Here is a 23,513-nt window from a genome sequence, read left to right as displayed (position 1 = left end):
TATTGGTTATAGTGCATTTTAGGTTCATCCTGAAAATTCTCCTGAAAGCCCAACATACCCAACTTTTGTAACTATACGCGTACCTTGACTTACAGTTGAATTATTTTCAGCAGCCAAACTCAAAGCTCAATTTCCTCATATTAAATTGATGCCACTGAAATGAATTTAAAAATACGGTCTACTCTGGATTCTGTTTTCTTGTTATTAATGGAGTCATTTGAGCATTAGGATAACTCACTTAATGGCTTCGCACATGTCCAGGCCCATTTTCACACAATTCTTGGCGTGTTTGGGCAGCGACACCGGCAGGCCCGATACGCAGTAATAGCAGTCACCCAGGATCTTGATTCTCATGCACTCGTTTTCCTGGAAAGATGCACAGTACATGCATGAAGAGTATCGAGTGAGCCGCACTTCAACATGCTTGACAAACGTATTTGAACACACATTGAAGATTGAACAAATTTGAAGATATGTTCCACAATAAAGAGAGTCTATTACTGGGGGAGGCCTAATCCTAAATGAAACAATGATTATATCACAACTTTTGTTATGATTCACTCAAAACAAATTAAAAAGGAAAACAACAAGTCAATGTGAACTGACCTTGGCAATTTGGTCAAACTTTCCAAACAGTTCGTTGAGCATGACGACAAGCTCCTTGGGGGAACAGTCGCTGGCCAATCGAGTGAAGCCCACAATGTCGGCATAGAGAATACTGCAAGGAAGAAGATGTAAGATGCTAACACGTCACAACCGATACGATAGCCAACCTTGGAAGTTGAACACCTTTAAAGACAAAACTGTTCGGAATTCTAGCCAAGTGTGTGGGGTGGAAATACTCCTCAAATGTCGCACAAAATTTCTCTCTCCAACTTTCAATACTTTTAACAAAAAGGATGACATTTTCCTCTGTTGTGGGATAGCTCACCATATCACGCAAGACCTCAGTGGGCCTCACTGTACATACCAGTGAACAAAGAGGAAAAGTGAAAACATACTCAAATTAAACAATAATATTTATTAAATTAGAACAAATACAATTATATACATTAAATGAAATATAATGAAAGAAAATTGGCATTGCTTAATAAATATTAATATGAAAATTCACTATAGGTGGACCCCAATAAAGATGGAACCTGTCGGAAAAAACCTCTCAAGGATGATCCGCACATTTTTTAACTTTGTGGCCTAGGCTGCAAATACTTCGTTTACATGTGAAACAAACATTCATAATTTCTTATTGTAATCAATTTTCAAAAATGTCCCTTTTTTATGCGTTGTCCTTATGTGGTGTCGTGTCGAATTAGTAGGGAGAAAAAAAAATATTCCGTTTTGGAATGAGGCTGTAACATAAAATGTGGAAAAAGTGAAGCGCTGTGAATACTTTCCATATTCTCCACTGTGTATAGGCTATAATGAACTTAGCTGCCAGCTTGGGCTGCTGAGAGGTAAAAAAAAAAAACACATCACCTCTCCTTGCCCATAATGACTTGGACAAAATAGGCCAGGTGCTTGAAGGAGAAGCCACAAAAGCTGCAATGACTGCTTTGACCGGAGTAATTATAGGGATAGGGTCAGGGTTGCGGCCTTTCGCTCAACACCTTCTCACTGCGAGACAGCCTGATTGATGTCTGTGCGGCCTCCTCTTGACACAGACACAAAGTGTCACAATCACACGCAGACGCAATGTCTGCCGCTCTCACACACAAACACTGCCACAAACAGAGGATTGAGAGTGCTCTTTCAATGGTGATCAATCAGCTGGTGAACATAAAGAAAGGCCAGCCGAGAAGGAATACGGAACACTCATTTCCCAAAGGATAAAAAGTACTGTAAGGTGAACTCCTTGGTTCAGAAGCACTGTAAAAAAATGAATTGACAGATTTTGGTTATAGTAACCAGTGAATCCGAATTGTGCATTTCTATGAATGAAGCATAGTAGAGAGCTCATCGTTCTCAGCATTCAGCAGAGAAAAAAATAAACGTGATTGCTTGCAGGCTGATCCAGGACAATTGTGGTATGTATGTGGGTCAGTTGTCTGGAAGCAAACTAATCCGTCATTCAGACGGAAATCTGCTTTATGGCTCAATTTGATCAAGTAACGTTCACATGGAAAAGGTATGAATACATGTTCAAAGGGACATATTACGCAACAGTGTCTTTGGTAGCAATGGCCTTCATACAAATAGTTGGATAACTGGAGTGCCTTAAACATCCTAATTAGTCACAGAAAGCGCAACTTCAGGAGTGTTTCTTTTGAGGAAAGTACAGCATCTTTAATTTATATATTTTTTGAGAACGTGAAAATATAGGAGGCCTAAGGTTATTTTTTCAGGGACATGCAACATCAATATTTTGTCATCTTTTTGGGAAAGTGCAATAATAGTTCGGCTCATTTTTAGTAAAAGGCAACATCAATGTTTTCTTTTTAGGAAATGAAGGATGGATATGAAGTAACAGTTTGAGCAGTGTAAATTATGACGCTATAAAAACACCAATGGTATTTGTTATTGTTTTGGCTCCATCTTAAGAATCTAGGAGAGACTGTTGGGAGTAGTGCTAGTGCTCTAGAGGTGTGGTTAAAGAACATGTTCTGTGTGGGGGGAAAAAAGGTTAGTGATTTTAATTTGAAGCTTTTTAATTTGGTGCTATGTGACATTCATGTTGGCATTATGCTGTTTTGAAATAAGTGAATAAGTTTGATGTAGTGCCAGAAAAAAAAAAAAACATCCACTTGCCAGGTGTGGCTAAAGCACATGAAAACAGTTACACCCCCTCGCAATTGTGTAAACATGAAATAAAAAAAAAAAAATAAAAAAAAAAATCACTAATTTGTTTACAATCAACCATAACAAGGCATTCATACACTAGTATAACGTTGCTGTCCTGTGAAAAACACTTATGTCAATTTTTGTCATTATTTTACATTTATGGAATGAAACTGAATGCAGATGTCCCAAAAATGTAAAAAACAAACAAACAAAAAACTGTTTTTCACATGACAGCGACGCTAAGTGGCATTTGTGTTTGGTACCTGACGTTTTCGTGCCGTTTGACGTAGAGGCTGTGGAAGTTGTTGTCTTTAACCAGCCGCTGTTGTTCCTCCTTGTCTTTGCAGTCCTGCAAGCGCTCCATGATGGCCAGCTTCATCTTCATGGAGATGTAGACTGGTAGCACAGACTGCAGCAGGTTCTCCTGCAAAAAAACAAAAAAAACAAAACATGTTGCCTGCTTTCAGAAGATTTTGATGGGGCCGCCTTCTTTCTTACAAATGAGCCACTTATTTTCACTGTTTTATTGACAAATGAGCTGAAGTTTGGCAACACCTATTTCGTCAGTTTTGTTCTTGTTTTAAATTTTGGATAATCGATTTTTCCCAATGGAGCCATACATAAAATAGCATCCATCCATCCATCCATTTTCTTGACCGCTTATTCCTCACAAGGCTCGCGGGGGCTGCTGGCGCCTATCTCAGCTGGCTCTGGGCAGTAGGCGGGGTACACCCTGGACTGGTTGCCAACCAATCGCAGGGCACACAGAGACGAACAACCATCCACACTCACACGCACACCTAGGGACAATTCGGGGGACTCAATTAACCTGCCATGCATGTCTTTGGAATGTGGGAGGAGACCGGAGTACCCGGAGAAGACCCACGCAGGCACGGGGAGAACATGCAAACTCCACCCAGGAAGGTCCGAGCCTGGACTCGAACCGGAGACCTCAGAACTGGGAAGCGGACGTGCTAACCACTCGACTACCGTGCCGCCCTACATAAAATAGCAACATTTATAAATCAAAAGCAACAGGGAGACAAAATGTGTCCGTGTGTGTCTGACCCACGTATAAGATCCCAGGCTGGCAAAATAGTCAGTGTTGTTGGCAAAAATAGGGAAATATTTCAAAAGAAGACGCCAGTGGAGGCAGAAAAATTTAATTAGCGCAGACTGGGCTCATCACAACGGTAAACATCCTCAAGCGAGGTCAACTGGGGGCCGGCCAAGGATGGAGCTTCCCGGAGATCAAAGTAAACCATGATGAAGATGAAGAGGACCATCGTAACAATGCTCTTCATTTATACTGCATGTTTGTCATGTTTGCTTTCTGTTTGCTCAGTGAGACAAATGCAATGCAGTAAAAGCTATAAAAAGGAGAAATGTGTGTGTGTGGGGAGGATGAAGTATTGTTATTATTACTATGAGGTACTATGACTATTATCATTATTATTACTCATTTTGGAATCCATTTTGTAGCCGGGAAGCAAATGCTGGCTGGACTGGAATTAAAACATGGAGCGGCCATATGAGGCTAAACGAACCTGTTGTCTCTTCTCGATCTCCAGCTTCATGCGCATGCTGAGGCATCGGAGCGTGTCCTGAAAGGTCTGCCTGAGGGTTTTCTCCATGAGGACCTTGTGAAATGCTCCCACCACGCTGCCACAAAGGAACACCACTGCATTGGACAGCAGCTACAAACAAATGCACAAAAACACAGTGAAAGCAAACAGGATCATTAGAATAATGTACGGTGCCAAAATGGTTGCTTTGTCTATGAATAACTACAATTTCCTGTCAGAAATCATTTGAAAGGAATTAATTTACTGTCGACATTGTGGAACCTTACAATAGGACACCACCAAAAATGTCATGTGTGTTCCCCACTTTAGATGATAGGTTGTTGTAATGGTTTACCTGGTTGGTAAGATACGGCATGGGCCGGTCGCTGTACATGGTGAGGCGCAGCGTGAGCGCCACGATGTGGGACAACGACGAGACCACGCTCAGCACCACTGCGTACCACCACGGGAACGGCAGCATGGTGTACACAGTGAAGATGATGAACAGGAAGAATGGCACCTAAAGGGGAAAAGGTTGAGAACAAAAATGTTTTCTGTAGAAATAATTAAAAAAAAAAATAAAAAAACGGCACATTGCCACAACTAAAACCTACCAAGATAAAATATCTTAAATCGATGCTTGTTCTTTGTGGTAACTTTTTTATAGAGGAAAATTGTGTTCTTGTTTCAAGAAATCTGCCAAAGTTAAATTTTCCTGCCTTGTCTACCTTTTTTTCATAGCAATGATGAAATGTTCTCGTGATATGATATTCTTGTAAAATTGGAATCTTTTCCCCATCTTAAAGATTTTTGTAAAGCAATACATCATTCTCACAAAATTACCTCTTACTATTAATATTCTACCCTTTTTCTAAATCCATTACTTTTACTTTTTTTTTATCATTGTTGTTGTTCTTTTAATGTGTGGGACTTTTTTTTCCTTTATAAACTGACACCGTACAATTAGTTTTAGTTTTTAACTTCTAATCTTAAAATTATGACATCTTACTGGTATCTTCATGTCTTCTTACAATGTCATAAAATTATTCTTGAACATTTCACTTTTTTTCATTCAGTGATTTTCTTGCAATAACGCTACATTTTTGTGTGTAAAATGGCATTTTCTTGCTCTATTGGTACAGTTTTCTTGCAAAAACTTCATTTTAGTAGTAGTAGTTGTAGTAGTAGTACTCGAGACTTTCTCTGATAAAAAGTTTTTTTTTCTTGAATATTCTTGAATATAGAAAACAAGTCTCCTGCGAGAACACTATTTTAGTACAATTAGTCATCTTCTTTCTCTTAAAATCCTGACTTATTTATCCAGCTTTCTTGCAATATTATTCATGCAAAATTCCGATGTTAAAGGGGCATGACGCAACTTAAGACTCAAATTGGAGAGTTAAAATAACCATATTTTTCACCCGCACATATTTTAAGAATTGTATAATGGACAGGAATGTACTACTGTGGCACAATGACTGTTGCCTTTATTTTCCTGTAAAGTGAAATAATGTTGGCGCAGTCGGGCCGGAGACTTTAACTTTTGCTCTGTGCATGAAGTCATGCTCATGATCCTGGCCGTGCGCGTTGCTGGCGTCTATTCCGCGTTTCACCAGAGGGGTCGCAAATGTGCAAAAACTCTGAATCCTGCGTCATGAACCTTAAATATAAAGTGAAGTTTTCTCGTAATATTACGAACACCAGAATTTTTGTGTGCGGTGACTCTTTTCCACCATCAGTAAAATTATACGAAATACTCATGACACATTCCTCATTTGATGACTTTTTATGCGCAACTGGGGGTGGTGGGTCCTACCTGGTCCCACGATAGGACGACAGGCCCACTGAAGATGAAGGTAAAGCCCATGGCGAGGTGCGCCGCCCACACCAGCAGGCCCAGCGGACGGCGCCAACGTTGGGACAGCATTTCAGTGCACACCAGCACGAAGACAGCCAGAAAGACGCACAGGCCCCCGCTTACCACGCTCACAAAGGCGCAGTGTTCCTGGGCGCGCTGAAAAAAAGTTCACAGACAAATGAACACCTCGCAAGCATAAGGACAAAAAAGATAGTTGCAGACATTCTTATGTAAGAGCACTCAGCCATCAGAGCGACTGCTAAATCAATAGTGGAGCACGACTAGACTCCTAATGGCTTTGAAGAGGTGAAGATCCACTCAAATGCTAAAAAGAAAACATCATGTAATAACGGACAATACTTGAAATGAAATATAGATACATTGTATTGCTTTTAAGCCTTACACAAACTATTCATCAATCCATAGTGTGTGCCCTCACTTGGGTGACATGAGCTGGACCCTAACGCTGCTGACTTTGGAGTGAATGAAGCCGAATACAACAAACTTGAGTTTTCTTGTTGTCCTTTTAATCATAAAAATAAAAACACTTAACTTTCTTTGTCACATACTTGTCTATTTGTTTGTTTTAATGGATGGCGCTGATTTAAAAATGCTCATCTTTTTGAAAATACTACTTTTAACATGATCTTTTGAAGTTGAATTCCTGCTTCAATGTAAGTGTTGTACTGAGCAGAAAACTCCCCTACAACCATCAACCATGTGTTTTGTAAGGGACCGTGTGTGAGTATGTGAGGAAAGCAAGGTGTTAAAAAGAGACAGCTCCAAGTGCTTGGGGAAGGCCATCAGAACATGGTATTTGGAGCTTTCTGGTTGCCACGACAACCTTTAAAAAAAAAAAAAAAAAAAAAAAAAAAAGGCCCCACATCACACGCTGCTCCTGATGTCGCGCTGTGAGACTTGACAAGAAGGGGGGAAACAACAATAACTATGAATGAATGAATGAATTGTACTGGCAGCTAACATGACAGGCCACAAGCTAAATTGCTGGACATTTTTTTTGTACCAATTCTTATTAACACGGCACAGTTTTCCTAATAATGTATTCATTGTGCATACATTGCCATAGATTGCCATACAGATACCAGGAAAAATGTATGCAGTGAACCCTCTTTGAAAATAAACAACAACATATGATTGCTTAAAATGAATAAAAAAATAAATAAATAAATAAATAAATATCTCAAACACCTCCCAAAAATGAGTAAACTAAATGCCTCCTTTCCTTGACTGACAAATAAAGCGTTAATAGCCCATTCAAATTTGGTTACTAATCAAAAGAGCAGCACCTCTGAGGTTCATAAACAGTCTGGAGTCTTAACATGTTATAAATGATTTCACTGTGCAGTATTAAGGACCATTTAGCATTTATGTTATGTTAGTGATGAGTAACATTCAAGTTGCGTGCCTCCATGTTTACTGTATATGCATAATTTCTTTGCATTCCCCTAAGAAAGTCCAATTTCACTTGTCATATTTTGCGATATACTCGTTCTTTTGCTTACTAATAGTCCAAAATGTCCTCCCACCCGCTAACAGATGCCTGCCCCCATCTGGAGTTGAGCTAATAATCTGTTTGGTGTACTGTGTCGTCCATCTGGAGTACAGTGAACCCCCCCGCACATTTGTTAAATTTGTGGATATCAGTTGTTTTCTGAGAAGCTCATCTATATGCTGCTGTTTTGTTGAGACCAAAAACATAGATAGTTTAAAATGTCGTATTATCTCACCATAGGTGGAGTTTCTGTAAAGAAGTTAAAAAGCGGCATGTGTGTAAACATGGACTCACCAGTCCGAGGGCGAAGAAGAGGACCAGGAGGACCCCGCAGGAGAGCATGGAAAGGCCCAGCAAGAGCACCAGTGGCTGGTACTGACTGATGCATGAGAACTTGCGGTAGAGCGCCTCGTTCTTCAGCTCCTGGTCATTCAACAAGTATTTCCCCTTGGTCGGCATGGCCGAGTGCGCTAAAAGATTGCTATTTAAAAAATAAAAAAAAATTAAAAAAAAATAAATTAAAAAAAAAATTGTTGTCCTTGCTAACTCATGACACTCCAGTGAAGTTTGTCCCTGGCATCTTGAACGCTCTCCTGTCTACTTCGCTGCCGGCTACAGCAATGTGGAGCAATAAGGAAGGCTTGGAGGGTCAAAGACGCACAGGAGGGAGGACGACTGGAGGAAGGGGAGGAGAGGAAAAGCAGAAGCAGAAGCTGACGAGGGCATCAAAAGAGGTCATCAGTGCTGGGATCGGGCTCGCCACGCAGCGACAAGGTTCAGCTTCATACTGCTGATGCAGCACAACCACTGCACCTGGATGGAAGAGACAGGTAAATTAATACATTCTTCACACCCAAAGCCTTATTTTACAAACTCACTATTGATTTTGACTTAAAAGGGTTTAATGTTTTAGACTTTTTATTTTGAAGGTGCATCGCCAAATGACCTTGGTCCGTTGTGTCATTGTGCTGTAGAATTGTGGGTAAGAAGCAGGAACACAATGAAGCAGGAGCGCATGGTAAATGGTCAGAGATGTTTACAGTGTTCAGGAGTCGCATGGTAATCACACTTTTATGTGCATTTCATTTTTGGGTTGTTTAAAATCTGCTAACCCTAACCCTATGTTTCATGTGTTATTTATGGGAAGTATATTAGCATCAGCCTCAATGTTTCATTTTGAAACGAACGATGAACATGTTTATTGACACACAAGCACAGGTTTCCTAATCCTTGTTAACTACAAGGCGCACGGAAAACAGCCGCAATCATAATAGATGATGCTGACGAATGAGCGTCCTTTATTGGGAGCATTAAACAAACAATGGGATGCGCAGGAATGGAATGATGTCCTATAGGAGCGGCACACCAGCACACATGATTTTATACGTAACCCCCGGTTGGCCTGACAAAAACAAAAAGCTATAAACCCTGATCATGACCACACAAAATTTGACTTCTGTGATGAGCATGTCGTCTTCCCACCAGTGCGCCTGTCATGACTGTCTTCACTCCATGGACAAAGTGAATCACAAACATGCTAATTAATAAAGCTTACAGGAAAAAGCCAACGTTTCTGGTAATACGGTGCCCCCTATAACCCAACATATTTATGCTACCAATCCTTTTCTTAAAATATATACTGCTCATCTCCAAAGAGTTGGGCAAATATCGAAGAACTCAACTTCTTTCAAAGAACATACACCTGAGGTTAGGGACTCCATCGTTACCATGGCAATTTTTGTAAAGTTGGAATGTTATTAAATTTAAAGTAGCAGCTTTTATTTATTTATTTATTTATGATTTGATGAGTTGACTTTGTACTCTTTTGACAATTAATAATGTTTAAAAAAAAATGTGAACTCGCCCTAACACAAACCAAAGCTCACCCTAACTTAACCTACTAACTATTTGTCAACTGTACATTCCCAGCTAATTCAGTCTTATTTTCAGAGCGCGTCAACCAGGTTGCAAGCTCACCAGAGACAAAAGGTGGACTTTGCGCCACTGTCAATAGAAAGCTCATTTCCGCCAGCTGCTCATATGTGTAAGACGTGTTTGTCCTTCGCATAGCAACAGATGCTACGTGCCATAAAAAGGGAAGGACGATCATGCAGTGGAGCACCCAAACTGGGTACGTGACTTGACTATATGTCGGTGGTGATGAAACGAGTCATCACGGAGGACTGTGACGACTGGGAAGTTTACGAGCACGCAAAACAAAAGCAAAGCAGACATTGCATACGGCAATGCAAGACAGGAAGTACAGCAGGGCGAATTGTAACACCCGACACATTATGAAAATAAACGTGACTGCTGCATTTACAGGAAAATAAATGCTAGCTGTTTTCTTACGGCTCAGATGCAGCTAATTTTTGAGGACGATTTTGGCTTCTTAGGCTATTTACACTGCAGGAATCATTCACCCACTAAATGTCATGTCTAATGTACTTTAAAAGTGATTGTACATAACAGCGGGATAACACTGTTTACTGTAAATGTCACCATAAACACCTGAGGAAACAAGAGAGGCGTATATATAAATATATACATTCGTCTTTATGGTCGAATCCATGAGAACGTTCATTTCAGGTCAGTGCTAACGTTTCAAAGACAGCCGTTCACTTTTCCTATAAACTCAGGAAAAGATAGTGGAGCTTTGTCCGAGCTAGGTCAGTGAATGCAACATATGAGCTTGAAGCGTATGAGAAAATCAATTTTTAATTGTGTGTGCAAAAGTTGGATGTTCAGTGGACCTATTGCCATCCATCAAGTCTAAAATTGTACAACCAAATGAATCTTTTGTGAGCTGCCTATACTTCCCCAAAAATGTGTCTGAATGAGCCGTCCTGAATTTTACAAGATTGTGATATAACAGTGTGGCTTATTTACATTAGTACACTGTTTCGCCACCCATGACTTGGCGGATAGGCTGGCTGAAGATCTGCTGTTTTCTAGTATTGGACGGACGAAAAGTATCACCATGTCAAAGCTATGAGGCAAGTAGAGCTATTGTGTTTGAACAGGAAAGGGTTAGCTAAAAGGCATATACTTGAAATATATATATATATATATATATATATATATATATATATATTTTTTTTTTTTTATTAAAAAAAAAAAAAAAAGCCCTGTGTCCCCCAAAACACAAACAATAGAGGCGGAAAAAGCAAGGACAGGTGTTTTTACTACCACAAGTCTAACGTTACCATGGCCCCACCAGTCAAGAAGAAAGAACAGCGAGGGGCTATGACGTACTGAATGTGAGGGGATGAATGGGCAGTCAGGTCTTTTCAAAACCTTGGCAATGGAAGACGATGGTGTCGCTGCCTGGCCGACTGGCGTCACCGAACCCTGAAAACAAAGCCGAGGAACGTCAGCAAGCACTCACTGTCGGAGACGCTATTCTGTTGGGCGTAAAAAAAAAAAAAATTAAAAAAAGAAAAAAAAAAAAGAGTGAGAGAGACAATAAATTAGGATGTCTACTTTTTTCCCTGGTGAAACTGTTAAGAATTTTCTGCTTTGTGTGAAGGATGTAAGAAATATTGGCGTATTTGTTTTGTAAGCCAAGATCCGGGCAGCTCAGTAAAATAGTGGTTTGTGCACCTTCCTCACAATTCTAAAGTTGTGGGTTTGACAGGTTTATTGAAGACCTCCTTATGGACCACGAAGTGAACTGTCGACCACACACACTAAGATTGTTGTTCGTAGATATGGGAACACCTTCATTATTTAATATTGTCAATCGATAAATTCATTAGGCAGTCTAATAAGGACATAAAATGGTCGCGTTTGAGAAAAGTGACATAAAAAAATGGTGACTTTAGGTTTGTTTTTAAAGTTTTGTAGAGTAGATGGTAGGCTACTGGTCTAGGTGATTAAATCCCTGAAATAGTTCACAATTATTTGAAACTATCACCATAGAAACAAAGGCCAATCTGTTCGTGTCTGTTGAGTGGCCAGATTTCCTTCTTCTAGGATTGATAAGATATGACGGGGTCAAGTTTTTAGCCAAACCTCAGCTTGGCTATTCATTTATTTTTTAACTCCTTATTCAGCAAAGGCAAAATGGCCGAGCAGCTCCTTTTGCTAAAAGCAGATTGCTGCTTTTATAGCATCTCTTTGTGTTGGCATTCAATAAGAGACAAAGAGTGACCTCTGGAAGGGAAAGCCAAGAGACACATTTCTCAGCCTGTGCTGAGCTACCTTCAAAAGGGCTCGACACGATGTCGTTAAAAAAGGCAGACGTGAACAAATACCTCAAACCTCCTCACGTCTCCTTTAGTGCACACATGATTTAATACAGTTGGATTCTCTAATGGCCACTACGGGTGTAACAGTAGACTAGAAACCATGGATGGGTACGTATTGGTTTAAAGATGACCGTCTGATATTCCAAAACGAAAAACTGTTTTTCTTTTATGGAAAATTCATGATGAATAGTTTCAAAAGTGTCTTCTTTTCAGAAAAGTGCAGAGGTGGTGGTGGTGGTATTAGTGGGGTTATGAATACTTGGTTTTGTTTTTAGAAATGTGCAACATCAATACTTTTTATTTTCACTTTTTTTTTTTAGAGAGAGAGAAAATTCAACATTCAAACAGAAAGACCAGAGCCAAGAATTAAACCTGAAACCTCAGAAGTGTGAGGCCAACCAATAGTACACCGTGCTTCTCAGTCGAGCCAGTTGACAGAAAATGGCAGCTTTGACCATGCGGGTTAGGTTATAGTTTCAGGCAACCTTCGCAGGCTACCTAATGTACCTCCATCAGTAGATGACTGATTGAAGTGCAGCAATGCAGTGGGCAGATTAGATTAAGCTCCCTGTCCTTTCGCCATGTTCCTCTGCCAGCTCTGTGTACTGCTATTGAATTAGTCTCATTGAACCACTAACAATGTTATCGCAATGCTGTATCAGTGTTGATTTCAAATGCCAAGGTGCATAATAATAAGAACAATAATAGCAATCAACTTGCGAGATGGACAACTGCGTTGATGTTTAAGTGATTCAGCCTTTGCCTCACACTACAGTCACCACTAAGTGACAGTTGTTGAGTCAACGATGGAATTATTGATTTTAGGACATATAGAATGGGGTATAAACATATCAGCCGTGAGACAAATTCGATATTGAAATAGGCCTGATTGAATTAAGTTGGGGCTATTTCCTTCTCAAATGCTGTTGGAATTGAAAAGACTTGCGCGCTCACAATAGAAACTGCCATCATGCATCGCTTATGCCGATACTCGACTTAACGAGCCAAGGACAAATTATCAAAAGGAGGCAAGAGAATGACGGGAAAAAACGCATTTTTTGTGTTCCAGCTATTTAAAAAATACCAAGCCCTTTTTGGCCGTGTTGAATGACTATAGTATGAATCTTCCAGAGGTAAGTCATTGTAGAAGTGTATGACAATATAGTCATCTCGACTATTTTGGTTTTGCATTTGTCTTATTGAACTGTAGATAAACTAATACTAAAAGGGAAATAGAAAATATAAGGGAAAACTTTTGAAGTGCTGGGTTACAAATAGTTGCAGCTCCGGTTGCCCCCTCAAGATTCACACACAGGCACAGAACATGGTCGGACATTGTCTTCTTGCAAAATTACTAAAAAAAAAATACGCCTTAAGAAATTATTTGATTTCAAATGTACATGCACCTACATGAATAGTGAACCACAAATAGTGGCCCTTTACACGCCACAGTTCTCGGGCCTTAATAATAATAAAATGCAATCACAAGGCTTGAAGACTCTTCAAGCACTGGCGCGGCCATGTTTTCAAACATCGCCGTTTCCACGGTGACATTCTGTAATTCTACGACTTCACAAAGGACCTTATGAAGGACTTCAAAGCCTGCCTGCCTGCAGGTCTTTACACAGCCAACGAACCAACCTGGTTCATCGGCAGGCAAACGCGATAAGCAGGTTGCTCGCGCCAGAGCATGCCGTGGGGCAAAAAGCTTTCCAGCCTGTGGGATGGTGTGGTAAATCGCTACAGGACGGCAATTCAGGTGGTGACGAGCGGCTTTTTGGGTACTCTGGTGAAGCAGGTGAACGGCCTGAATGACCAGCTTTGGATGGTGAACGTGAGATTGGAACTCCAGGGCCAGAGAGTGCAGGAGCTCTCGGCCGAGCTGGAGCAAAAGGAGAAGGAAAACAAGCCCCTGTGGGAGCAGGTTGATCACCTGACCAATCAGCTCGAGGTCGAGAGGAACGACACCAAAACGGAGGGGAAACTAAGGCGCCAGGAGGCGGCCAAGTGTTTGGAGGAGGAGCGGCGGCGGGCAGGAGCCCGACGGAGGCGTGAAAGGGAGGACCTCCTCAAGGATATCAAACTGTTCCAGATCAAGTCCCGGGACAACCAGAAGAGGCTGGAAGAAGAGCTGGCGGCCAAGGCGACGCAACTCGACGCCAGCAAAGAACGCGGACGACGGCTCCAGGAGACTCTGAAGAAAAAGAGGGCGTCGGTGGCCTTGGGCAAGACGCGGATTGGACCACTTTAGGACAAGACTTCGCTTCGACTTGGAAAGAAACTAACACGACACTAGTCTGGAGGTGGGGGACTCAAGTAGAGTCAGATTTAAGTCAACATTTCTGGGAACTCAAACACCGGGTTGATTTTTGCCAAAGTAGCTTGCTTGAATCTTGAAGAATTGAGACTTTCACTCATTCCCACCTCTGACATCTTCAAATTTTCAGTCACACACTGCCTTGATTAATCTGACTGCCACACCTTATCAAAAAAACAAAACAAAACAAAAAAAACAGTGCCAGCCGATTTCAAGCATTTTAAATCATCTTTCAAGGCAATAAGAATATTGTTTGCCTTTACTACATACAATGTGGGTACTAAATGAAAGATCGTATTCCATTCATCGTACTTTTACTAATTGTTATTAAAAGTCTTTGGCAGTCAAAGACTTATGGAAGCTTATTTACAGCATGAGTATATTTCGTGAGCATGAGGCAACATTGCATCCTTTTGCTCAAATTTTGTTGTATTGTTTACAATGACAATAAAGGCGATTATGGTTCATTATTGTATGACAGGCAGTACATCATTTAATGAATTTGACTAGTCACATAACAAAGAAGAAGAAAAAAACTTTTTACCAACAAAGTGCCACAAATCTACTGCTAAATTTTGAGACATAAAGGCAAGCAGCGGCATTAAAGTATGCCTGGCCAAGCCCATATATGGGTCTGCCTATGCCTTCTTTTCATTCTTCCTGAGTTCAGTGAGACATTGCAAGTGAACAAACCCATCCATCCAATTCTCTGAACCGCTTTAAACAGACGCGGGTCACAGGTGTGATGGGTACACCATGAATTGGTTACCAGCCAATCACAGGACACAAATAAATGGACGCAGACACGGGAAGAACATGCAAACTCCAAACAAAAGACCGGAGCCCAGATTTGAAACCACGACTGCTGAGATGTGATGAGGATGTGCTAACCAGTTGGCCACTGTGAAAATCCAAACCAACTTTAGTCTAATAACTTGTTAACTTTTTACATTTAAAAAAATACTACATCTTCATAAAAAGCAAGACTTTTTGTTTCCTGTAAGATGAGGACTTCAACCCCTCCCATAAAATCTAACTCTATCCACAAAAGAAAAGAAAAAAAATCTGACTTCTACTCATAATATTGCTGCTTTTGTCCTTGAAAATACAACTCACTTCTCAAAAATCCTTGGGTCCATTCAAAGGCACTATAAAACCAAAGTTGTTACTATGATGATGATTATAACCGGTAGTCACGACCAGCCCCAGAACACAACTGAACATTCTGTGAATTATGATATGATAACAAAACAGCACAACTCAAGCTTACTTATACAGCAGCACTAAAAACAACCGCAGCTGTAACAAAATGCTCTATATAGGTCAAACATAACACACAGAAATAATAATATTCTTTTCCCATGAAAAAATAAAAGCTGAAAAAATGACTTTATTCCATTAAGAATACAAATTAATAAAACCATAAACACTACTTTATTCTTGTTAATATTAGTGCTTTTTCTACTTTATTTTCAGAAAAAAATAACCCTAAAAAAAAACCAAAAACTTCATAAGATTATGACCTCCCCCACACTCTCCAAAAAGCCGACTTAATTCAAAAAAAGATAAAAACCACAAAAAAAGAAAAAGAAAAAAAACAATTACACTCATAGTATTACTGTTACCTTTTCACTGAAGACAAATTAAATCTTACTTGGGTCCCTTCAAATTTAAGTATCATTACATTAGGTCGTTTCTGATATGACGTCATTTCAGCTAACTATGCAAACAATCCGCAGTTATTCGTGTTTCGCTTAAAAAAGGTGAAAAGCTCAAATGTGGTGGGACAGTACTTGTGGCATGGAAGCGGTGACTGCAGCCTTGTCAGCAGTGAGTCATCATAACAAAGCGAAGCAGCGGTTTATGATATTGCACTTATTTTTCGGACACCGTCTCAGCAATGTTCCTTTGATGTGCCTTTTTCAGTTTGTTCTCAAGTAAAATTGTGTTTTCACTTCCAGAGTGTGACACCAAACTGTTCTGCTGTAGTGGCTTACGTTGCAAAAAACATCATTTGAAAAAAAAAAGCTTGAAAAACTTACATTCATTTGACAGCTTATTCCTCACAAGGGTCACGGGGAGTGCTGGAGCCTATCTCTATCTCTATCTATCCTTAGGGACAATTCGGAGCAACCAATTAACCTGCCATGCATGTCTTTGGGATGTGGGAGGAGACCGGAGTACCCGGAGAAGACCCACGCAGGCACGGCGAGAACATGCAAACTCCACCCAGGAAGGCCGGAGCCCGGACTCGAACCCGAGTCCTCAGAACTGGGAGGCGGAGGTGCTAACCAGTCAACCACCGTGCCGCCTGCTTGAAAAACATCTATCTTCAAAATGCATCTTTAATTCTACCTAGCAACTGGATGGATGTAATAGATCTGCTGGTCCAGAAATGTGGAAGGAGGTGGTAAATTGGTGACATGTCTATATAAATTTGGGAAGGTTATCAAGGGAAAATATGGGGAATTGGGGAGGAAAAAAAGTTAAGAAGATTGCCTGACTGAGCGGGACAGTTTGAAGTTGGGATGTGAAACATGAGGAACGTTTTGTGGAATCACTGGAATGCCTCCTTCACTCTCATGATTTTTTTTCTATAATGGGGAAAACGTGGAATTTGAGGGTAGGACTTTTTGGACTGTAAGAAATAGTTCCATGAAGGTTTTGAATTTTGAATACTTGAAACTTGTTTAAAATGGTTACACTTGTTAGTGGAAGGAATAGAATGTCAAAAAAGTGGAACAAATAGTATTCAGACAATAAAATAAAGGTTCAGCTGAGCTAGATGGCAGTGATTGACAAGGGTGTGCAAGCAGGGAATTATATAATACTGTGTATGTATTACACAATGTAACAAGAAACATGACAGATGACCAATCTGCTTGCAAACTGTGTGTGGAATAATTTGATTAAAGTAATATTCCTGATGGTGATGATGGCACAGTGCGATTACCTCAACAAATGAGTCTTCATTTTATTAAAGTCCATTTGGCACCTATATCCTGCTGTTTAAATACAATTGGGAGCCTCCATTTGTATTCACACCCATTTAATAAACACGGAACTTAAAACCTATCATCTTTAACCGTTGCCATAAGCTATGTATCGTTTTGTGTGCAAAAAGATGGTCAAACACTGCCCGCTAAAACAAAAGATACAATAAAAAGGATTTTTTTTTTTTTGCCCTGCCCTTTTCAATGTTGCTGTTTTGAATAGTCAAGCTGTTCCATCACGTCCTACAACAATGGACAGCTCACCTTTACTATCTCCATAACAGACACAGACTGCGTGTAAATTAAGATAGCGACGAGGATGTGATAGCATGCGTGCACCGCGGATTAAATTGATCTAAATATTTTAAGAGCGAATTCTCTGTGACATATGAGCGAGCTCGTCTAATAACAGCTGCTTAAATCTGACTCTAGCACAATGGAACCTGGTCCGACGTCAAAACGGTCCAATGCCTATGAATTTCCTTTATTTGCTATGGGGAGGTATTTGCACTTTTAAAACGCACTAGACCACTGGTACAGATGCTTTAACAGTAAGTTACAAAGCATGAGAGTGGAGGGGGGAAAAAAGCCAGAAGTGCTCAGTGTATGGATTTGGACTTCATAGATGTCATCTGTGCAGGAGCCATGAAGTCACCAGAGCAGGCTGATCTCATTACCTCAAATGACTCCTGGGAGTTATGGCTGACTGGAGAGTGGGTGGAGCCAGAGGATTCACATATAATAGCATCCTTGTCTTTTCTCAAATGGCTGATGAGGTGTACTCCTGCACCGGCCTGAGACCTTTCAGAACATCAGCGTACTTTCAATGGAGGTCCTGTCCAAGCTTACAGCTTGTGGCAGGAATCAGGTTACGTTTTCTTTGAAAGGCCACCTTCTATGTTTTGCCGTCAAGAGCCAAGGAATGTGTAGGAAGGTGGAAGTTGTTTGTACAGTCTAACAGTTAGGAATATCTGGAGGCCGCAGCAGCCTTCCAGAGGTTTCTGTGGCCGAGAGGAGTTTTCAGCCCAGTTGCCTGAAGCCAAGTTCAACTGCCACAGCTCAGGATGTCCCAAAGGAGCGAAGACTGTCGCCATCATAACAAGCTTGATTAACTGGACAGGCTGTGTTTTCAGGAACACTTTTATCATTCTTCTTCACTGACATTGAAACAGTCGGCACATTAAATATGACAGCTATAGGAGTTCATCAAGTCCTGGAATTTGGCTGCTTCAAATCAAAATGGGTGACAAAGTTCCATTTAGGTCATTGGTCCTTGAGACTTTTCTCCTCACTCTTTTTGTACTTTTTTTTTTTTTAACCTTTCCGATTTCATCCGGTAGAGTTAACGAGCACAATTGACAGCCCCGAGAGTGAGATTGAAGGCCAACGGCAACAGTCGACCACACGCGCTCTCACTTCCTTGGCAACCACATGACTCATTTCCCCATTCATGCTGCAAGGACGGCTTGGCTGAAAAAAGAAGAAAAAAAAAAACAGGAACCTGCAACCAGTGCACTATTAGGTCCTCACACCCACGTTTGGTGAAAGGAAAGCAAGAAATTCCACGTTTGTCAGGAACAGCGCAGTACACAGGAGGACAATTGGAAGTCAATGAGATTTAGTTTCAATATAGAGTTCTCAGGTCAAACCATTCCGCATACATGGAATTGGAAACATGACAAAAGTATTGAGACATTTGTAAATGACGGATTTTACAGTATGTTTGGTGAAGGGTTCATATGCCACAGACACACATTGTCAGACTCTGGGCTAGAAGATGCTAGACTGTCCAATCAACAAGTAGGGCTGCTCAAATTATGAAGAAAATATTAATCACGACTGCCATTGGCTGGCAACCAGTTCAGGGTGTACTGCCCGAAGCCAGTTGGGATAGGCTCCAGACCCTTGTGAAGAGTAAGCGGTTTTAGAAAATGGATGGATGGATATTAATACCGATTAATTTGGTAATAACTGAAATCAAGATTAGGACAATCATTTGGGTTATTTTTTTTGGTACAGCATAAGAAAATGTTTAAATAATAATAATATTTTTTTTGAAACACTATAATTATGCAAGTTCCAAGACCAAAAGAGATTTATTAAATTAGTCATTGTAAAATAAAAAAAATAAAAAAAGGTTCAAATATATAAATTTAAACAAATCAAAATTTTAAGCAAATCAAAATTAGTATTAATAATCTTCTATTTATTTATTTTTGTACGATTATGCCGATTTTGTAATTGTGGAGTGTAGTAATTGAAATTGTAATTGAATTTCGATTAATTGCACAGCCCTATCAACAAGCTCCGCCCCCAATGTCATGGAAATCGGCCCATGATTTTGTAGCTAGGCTGGATGAAGATTAACGCATGTAAACAATATCATCCATCTATTCTCTATACCACTTATCCACAATACTATCATGTCAAAGCCAACAGGTAAGCAGAGCTGCAGTGTTAGCAGAGCTTAGCATTAGTCCACAGTCTTAACTTCTGATACGTACATGCTGGAATGTTCTTCAAATTTATGTCTGCCGATGTGGCCGATCCATAAACCAACTGACAAGTGTAATTATGTGGTTTGATGATGAAGTGCTGCCTCCACAAGGAAAATTTTCTGACTTTTATGTGCTGTTTGAGAACAAGTAGCCACTCGTACAATAGCAATGGCCCAGCTCCACTCTGTCATTATAACAAAAGCCATGACATAACCACCCCACAACCAAGTGATTTCAACCAGTCGTAATAGTAGATGTTGTAAAATGTTGTAAATTCTGTATTTTTTGCATACTGAACCAAACACATTCAGAGAAAACTGCAAACTTTCCAAAGTAGATATCAAAGTGATGTCTTTCCCCCCTGCAAAATGATACAGTTCCTAAGTGTGGTGGCAAGCGACAGTCAAAACAGCGCAGGGGTCACGAAATAAGGGAGAACTATAATGACACAATTACTGTCCATGGCGTATATGGCTCCCATGCAGATTGATGGCCCCCTTTTTCCATCCACTCCAGTCTATTCAAATGAAATGTTTTGCACCAACAGAGAGGCTAATCACTCATTAAGCAGCTCAATACAATCAGCGAGCCTACTGAAAAAAAAAAAAAAAAAAAACACAACACATTGCCGAATGCCATCCAAATGAGACTGAATATCATCACGTATTGGTCCATAAACTCAATCGTTACATGAACAGTGTGACGCTTTTGTGCCGACTAACATGACAACTTGGACGGAGGAAAACAAGATCTCTTTCCACGCACACTGCTGCCTCTTGTCTGTGAAACCTTTGTCCATTTTTTTATATTCATGGAAATTTGAATTGTATAAACGCTTTTCATTCCTAAAAAAATGCATTAATTATTCTTCATTGCATTTTTCCATTTTTGTGTGAAACGTTGAAAAATCTTTTCAAGTAACATTCACTCATTGATAGGACAAGGCCAAAGTCACAACAACACTCATTCAACTTTCCAATTCAACAGTACAGTATTTAACTGTGGGGAAGATGCATTTCAAATATTTAATTAACATATTAAAGTTCTCCATTTTACAGGATCTCAGTGTGGTATTTCATTAAAATGTTTTAACAAACTTTATTCATCAATGGATTTTTCAATCTTAGGTAATCTCTGTGTGAATTGTTTTAAAATATTTTTTATTTAAAAACTAGACTATTATTTTTGTAATTATTATTACTACATCTGTCAATTTAACAGGTATCTAAATATTTTAATGATTAAACTTTAATAATTAAGCACATTAAATATAAATATATATATATATATATATATATATATATATATATATATATATATATATATAAACTAGCATTTCTACAAAAAATTTACTCACATTTTTAAATTTTATAGGATTACTGACATTTAATATTTTCAAAATTCAAAACATTTTCTATTAATTACTATTCCTTTACTTTTTAATTATGCACATCTATTCTATTAAATGTTACATTTTTATTAATTAATGTTTGTTTTTATTAATTGTTCATTACATTTTTCAGGTTAACAGGCTACTAAATATTTTAAAATATTTTAATGTCATTTTTACAAAATGTCTGTCTGAAATTGCAAGACATTTGTCACCAATTTCTTTATGATTTTTTTTTTTACACTTTTCAATTTTACAGGCTCTGTGTGGATTTTTTGTTCATACATAGATAAAATATTACATAGTCCATACATACAGACATTATATAGTCTTTCAGTTTTTAAGTACTCGAGGATTTCTACATGAAAGTGGCGACCAATTAGCCCCGCAGGAAGGAAACAGAAAGAGAAAGTGGTGGTGGTGGTCCATTTTGGTGTTGTTTCCCAGGTATGTAAAGCTGGCCCTAAGCTCTCTCCAGAGGCCCTAGTGCAGATGAGACTCTCACCGGCATTACATAACGTCCTTGAGCCAAAGTAAGCGGAAAAATATTCAAAATGTGGAGAGCGACTAAGAGAGAGAGAGGAACAAGACACCCACACATCTGCACCGCCTGTGCTACTCAAACACAAAATCCACAGGAGGCCCTCGTTTGGCTCACAGTGAGCGCTTCCGGCGCTTTACGTACAAGCAAATAGGTGTCAGGGTTCAATACAGAACATTGTTACTTCCACCGAGGTAGGTTATGTTTTTTTGCTTGCTCTATGAAAAGGATGTTTTTACTGAATGGTGGAGGAGAGGTAAACATGAGACAAGGACAAGTTTGGTTACCCGTCTTCCGGTAAAGAACCTGCTACGTTTGCATTATTATTATTTTTTAAACCAAACACAAAGCGAATTGATCACTGCAAATTCAATGGTTATCATCACACTTTTCAACGTTGCTGATTTTTTTATTTTATTTTTTTGTGGCGGGATCACAAAAGAATAAATTAAAAGCAAATCAATCTTTTAGAGTAGTCATCTTACTGCACAGCCATCACTGAGAAACCTTTCAAATAGATACATTTCCTGGTCTATGGTTATCATCACACTCTTTTACTAACAGTTATCCTTTTTTTAACAGGATGTTTGAGAAATCGTATGAAGATTTTAAATTTGCATTTGACACTTTTTTTTATGTTTCTTATTTTATTGCATTTTGTTAAATGGCTTTTTATTTTATTTTATTTTTTTGTTTTTCAGATAATTTATGTATGAATTTTTATCACCATGTGCTAATTATATATTATCAGTAAATTTGTCATTCATAGTGCTCCATTTTACAGGAACTTTGTGTGAAATTGTATTGTAAAAAATAAATAAATAAATAAATCGCAAAACATTTTAAAAAAATTTATTAGTTATTTAATTAATTAATCTCTTATTTAATCGCTCATCATGCCCTGGTGAATAAAGATAATTCCGTTTCAAAATGTTCATCCTCAGATTGCTCAATTTGGTTCTGAATAGGGAGATGTGATTGGGCTGCTGCTCAATGCACTGACGTGTCTATTCTGGCGAGAATAGACAAACCACCCCAAAATTCTCATCTTTAACAGAACACTGTGATGCAGCAGTTCCCCCCCCCCCCCCCCCCCAAAAAAAAAAAAAAAAAAACTAGAATACATCATTATTGAATGTATTTGCTGTAGAGTGTTTAATGAATTACTGTAAAGTTGAAGTTTAATGAATTAAAGTTGAATAATGTCAATGCAGCCCTTGCATCCTTCAAATTTTCTGTATGAGGCCCTCGCATGGAATCTAAATTCTCCATAGGTGTGCTCTGTACTGTATGTGCTCTGCGATTGGCTGGCCGCCAGTTCAGGGTCATTCAAGTCACCCTAAGTCAGCTGGGAAGGGCTCTAGCTCATCTGCGAGAATAGTGAGGAATCAAGAAAATTGATGGAGCTACTTTTTCTCTATTTATTTTGAATTTGTCTGTATGTATATAGGGCTCCAATCCCACAATGGCGGCATAGTGCATTCAAAGCTATTGATGATGGCTGGATAGAAGGCCGCATGCAGCCTCTAACATCATCAATTGTTTACCGGTGTGCTGCTATCAAGTGCCATTAGGAAAGACTCTCCACTCTCCGCAAGGCCTTTGCTATTCCACTTTCCCTCTCCCTCGCCCACTGTCATTATTACCTAATCTGCCTTCAGATGCACTGTGGGGCACGGAATGTATTTGAGTGGAGGCACGCACTCAAAACAAATCAATTATTTACAAAACACAAAAGATACCATGTTTGCCATTTCTTCAATGGTAGAGGCTACAATGTTTGTTTGTTTTTTCTGATGACACCACCGAA

At 39.4% G+C, this 23,513-nt stretch overlaps 1 protein-coding gene across 3 annotated transcripts in view; it reads right to left on the bottom strand.

Annotated features, from left to right (window-relative positions):
- Positions 1 to 23,513, bottom strand: part of adcy7 (adenylate cyclase 7) — a 38,153-nt gene that overhangs the window by 12,231 nt on the left and 2,409 nt on the right. For 2 of the 3 annotated variants that reach the window (XM_077519690.1, XM_077519693.1), the window contains exons 2-8: positions 8,009 to 8,527; positions 6,160 to 6,357; positions 4,699 to 4,863; positions 4,326 to 4,475; positions 3,042 to 3,202; positions 607 to 718; positions 239 to 366 (exon numbers count right to left, since the gene is read on the bottom strand). In XM_077519690.1, the coding sequence (XP_077375816.1) occupies positions 239 to 366; positions 607 to 718; positions 3,042 to 3,202; positions 4,326 to 4,475; positions 4,699 to 4,863; positions 6,160 to 6,357; positions 8,009 to 8,173 (1,079 nt within the window). In that variant the 5' untranslated portion in view covers positions 8,174 to 8,527. Of the gene's footprint in view, positions 1 to 238; positions 367 to 606; positions 719 to 3,041; positions 3,203 to 4,325; positions 4,476 to 4,698; positions 4,864 to 6,159; positions 6,358 to 8,008; positions 8,528 to 10,969; positions 11,066 to 23,513 lie in introns of all 3 variants that reach the window. The other variant, XM_077519692.1, reaches the window with a different exon arrangement.

The sequence above is a fragment of the Festucalex cinctus genome, chromosome 4 (assembly GCF_051991245.1).
Source record: "Festucalex cinctus isolate MCC-2025b chromosome 4, RoL_Fcin_1.0, whole genome shotgun sequence".
NCBI lineage: Eukaryota > Metazoa > Chordata > Actinopteri > Syngnathiformes > Syngnathidae > Festucalex > Festucalex cinctus.
The sequence above is the reverse complement of the archived record's forward strand: the minus strand, read 5'-3'. Positions and strand labels throughout refer to the sequence as shown.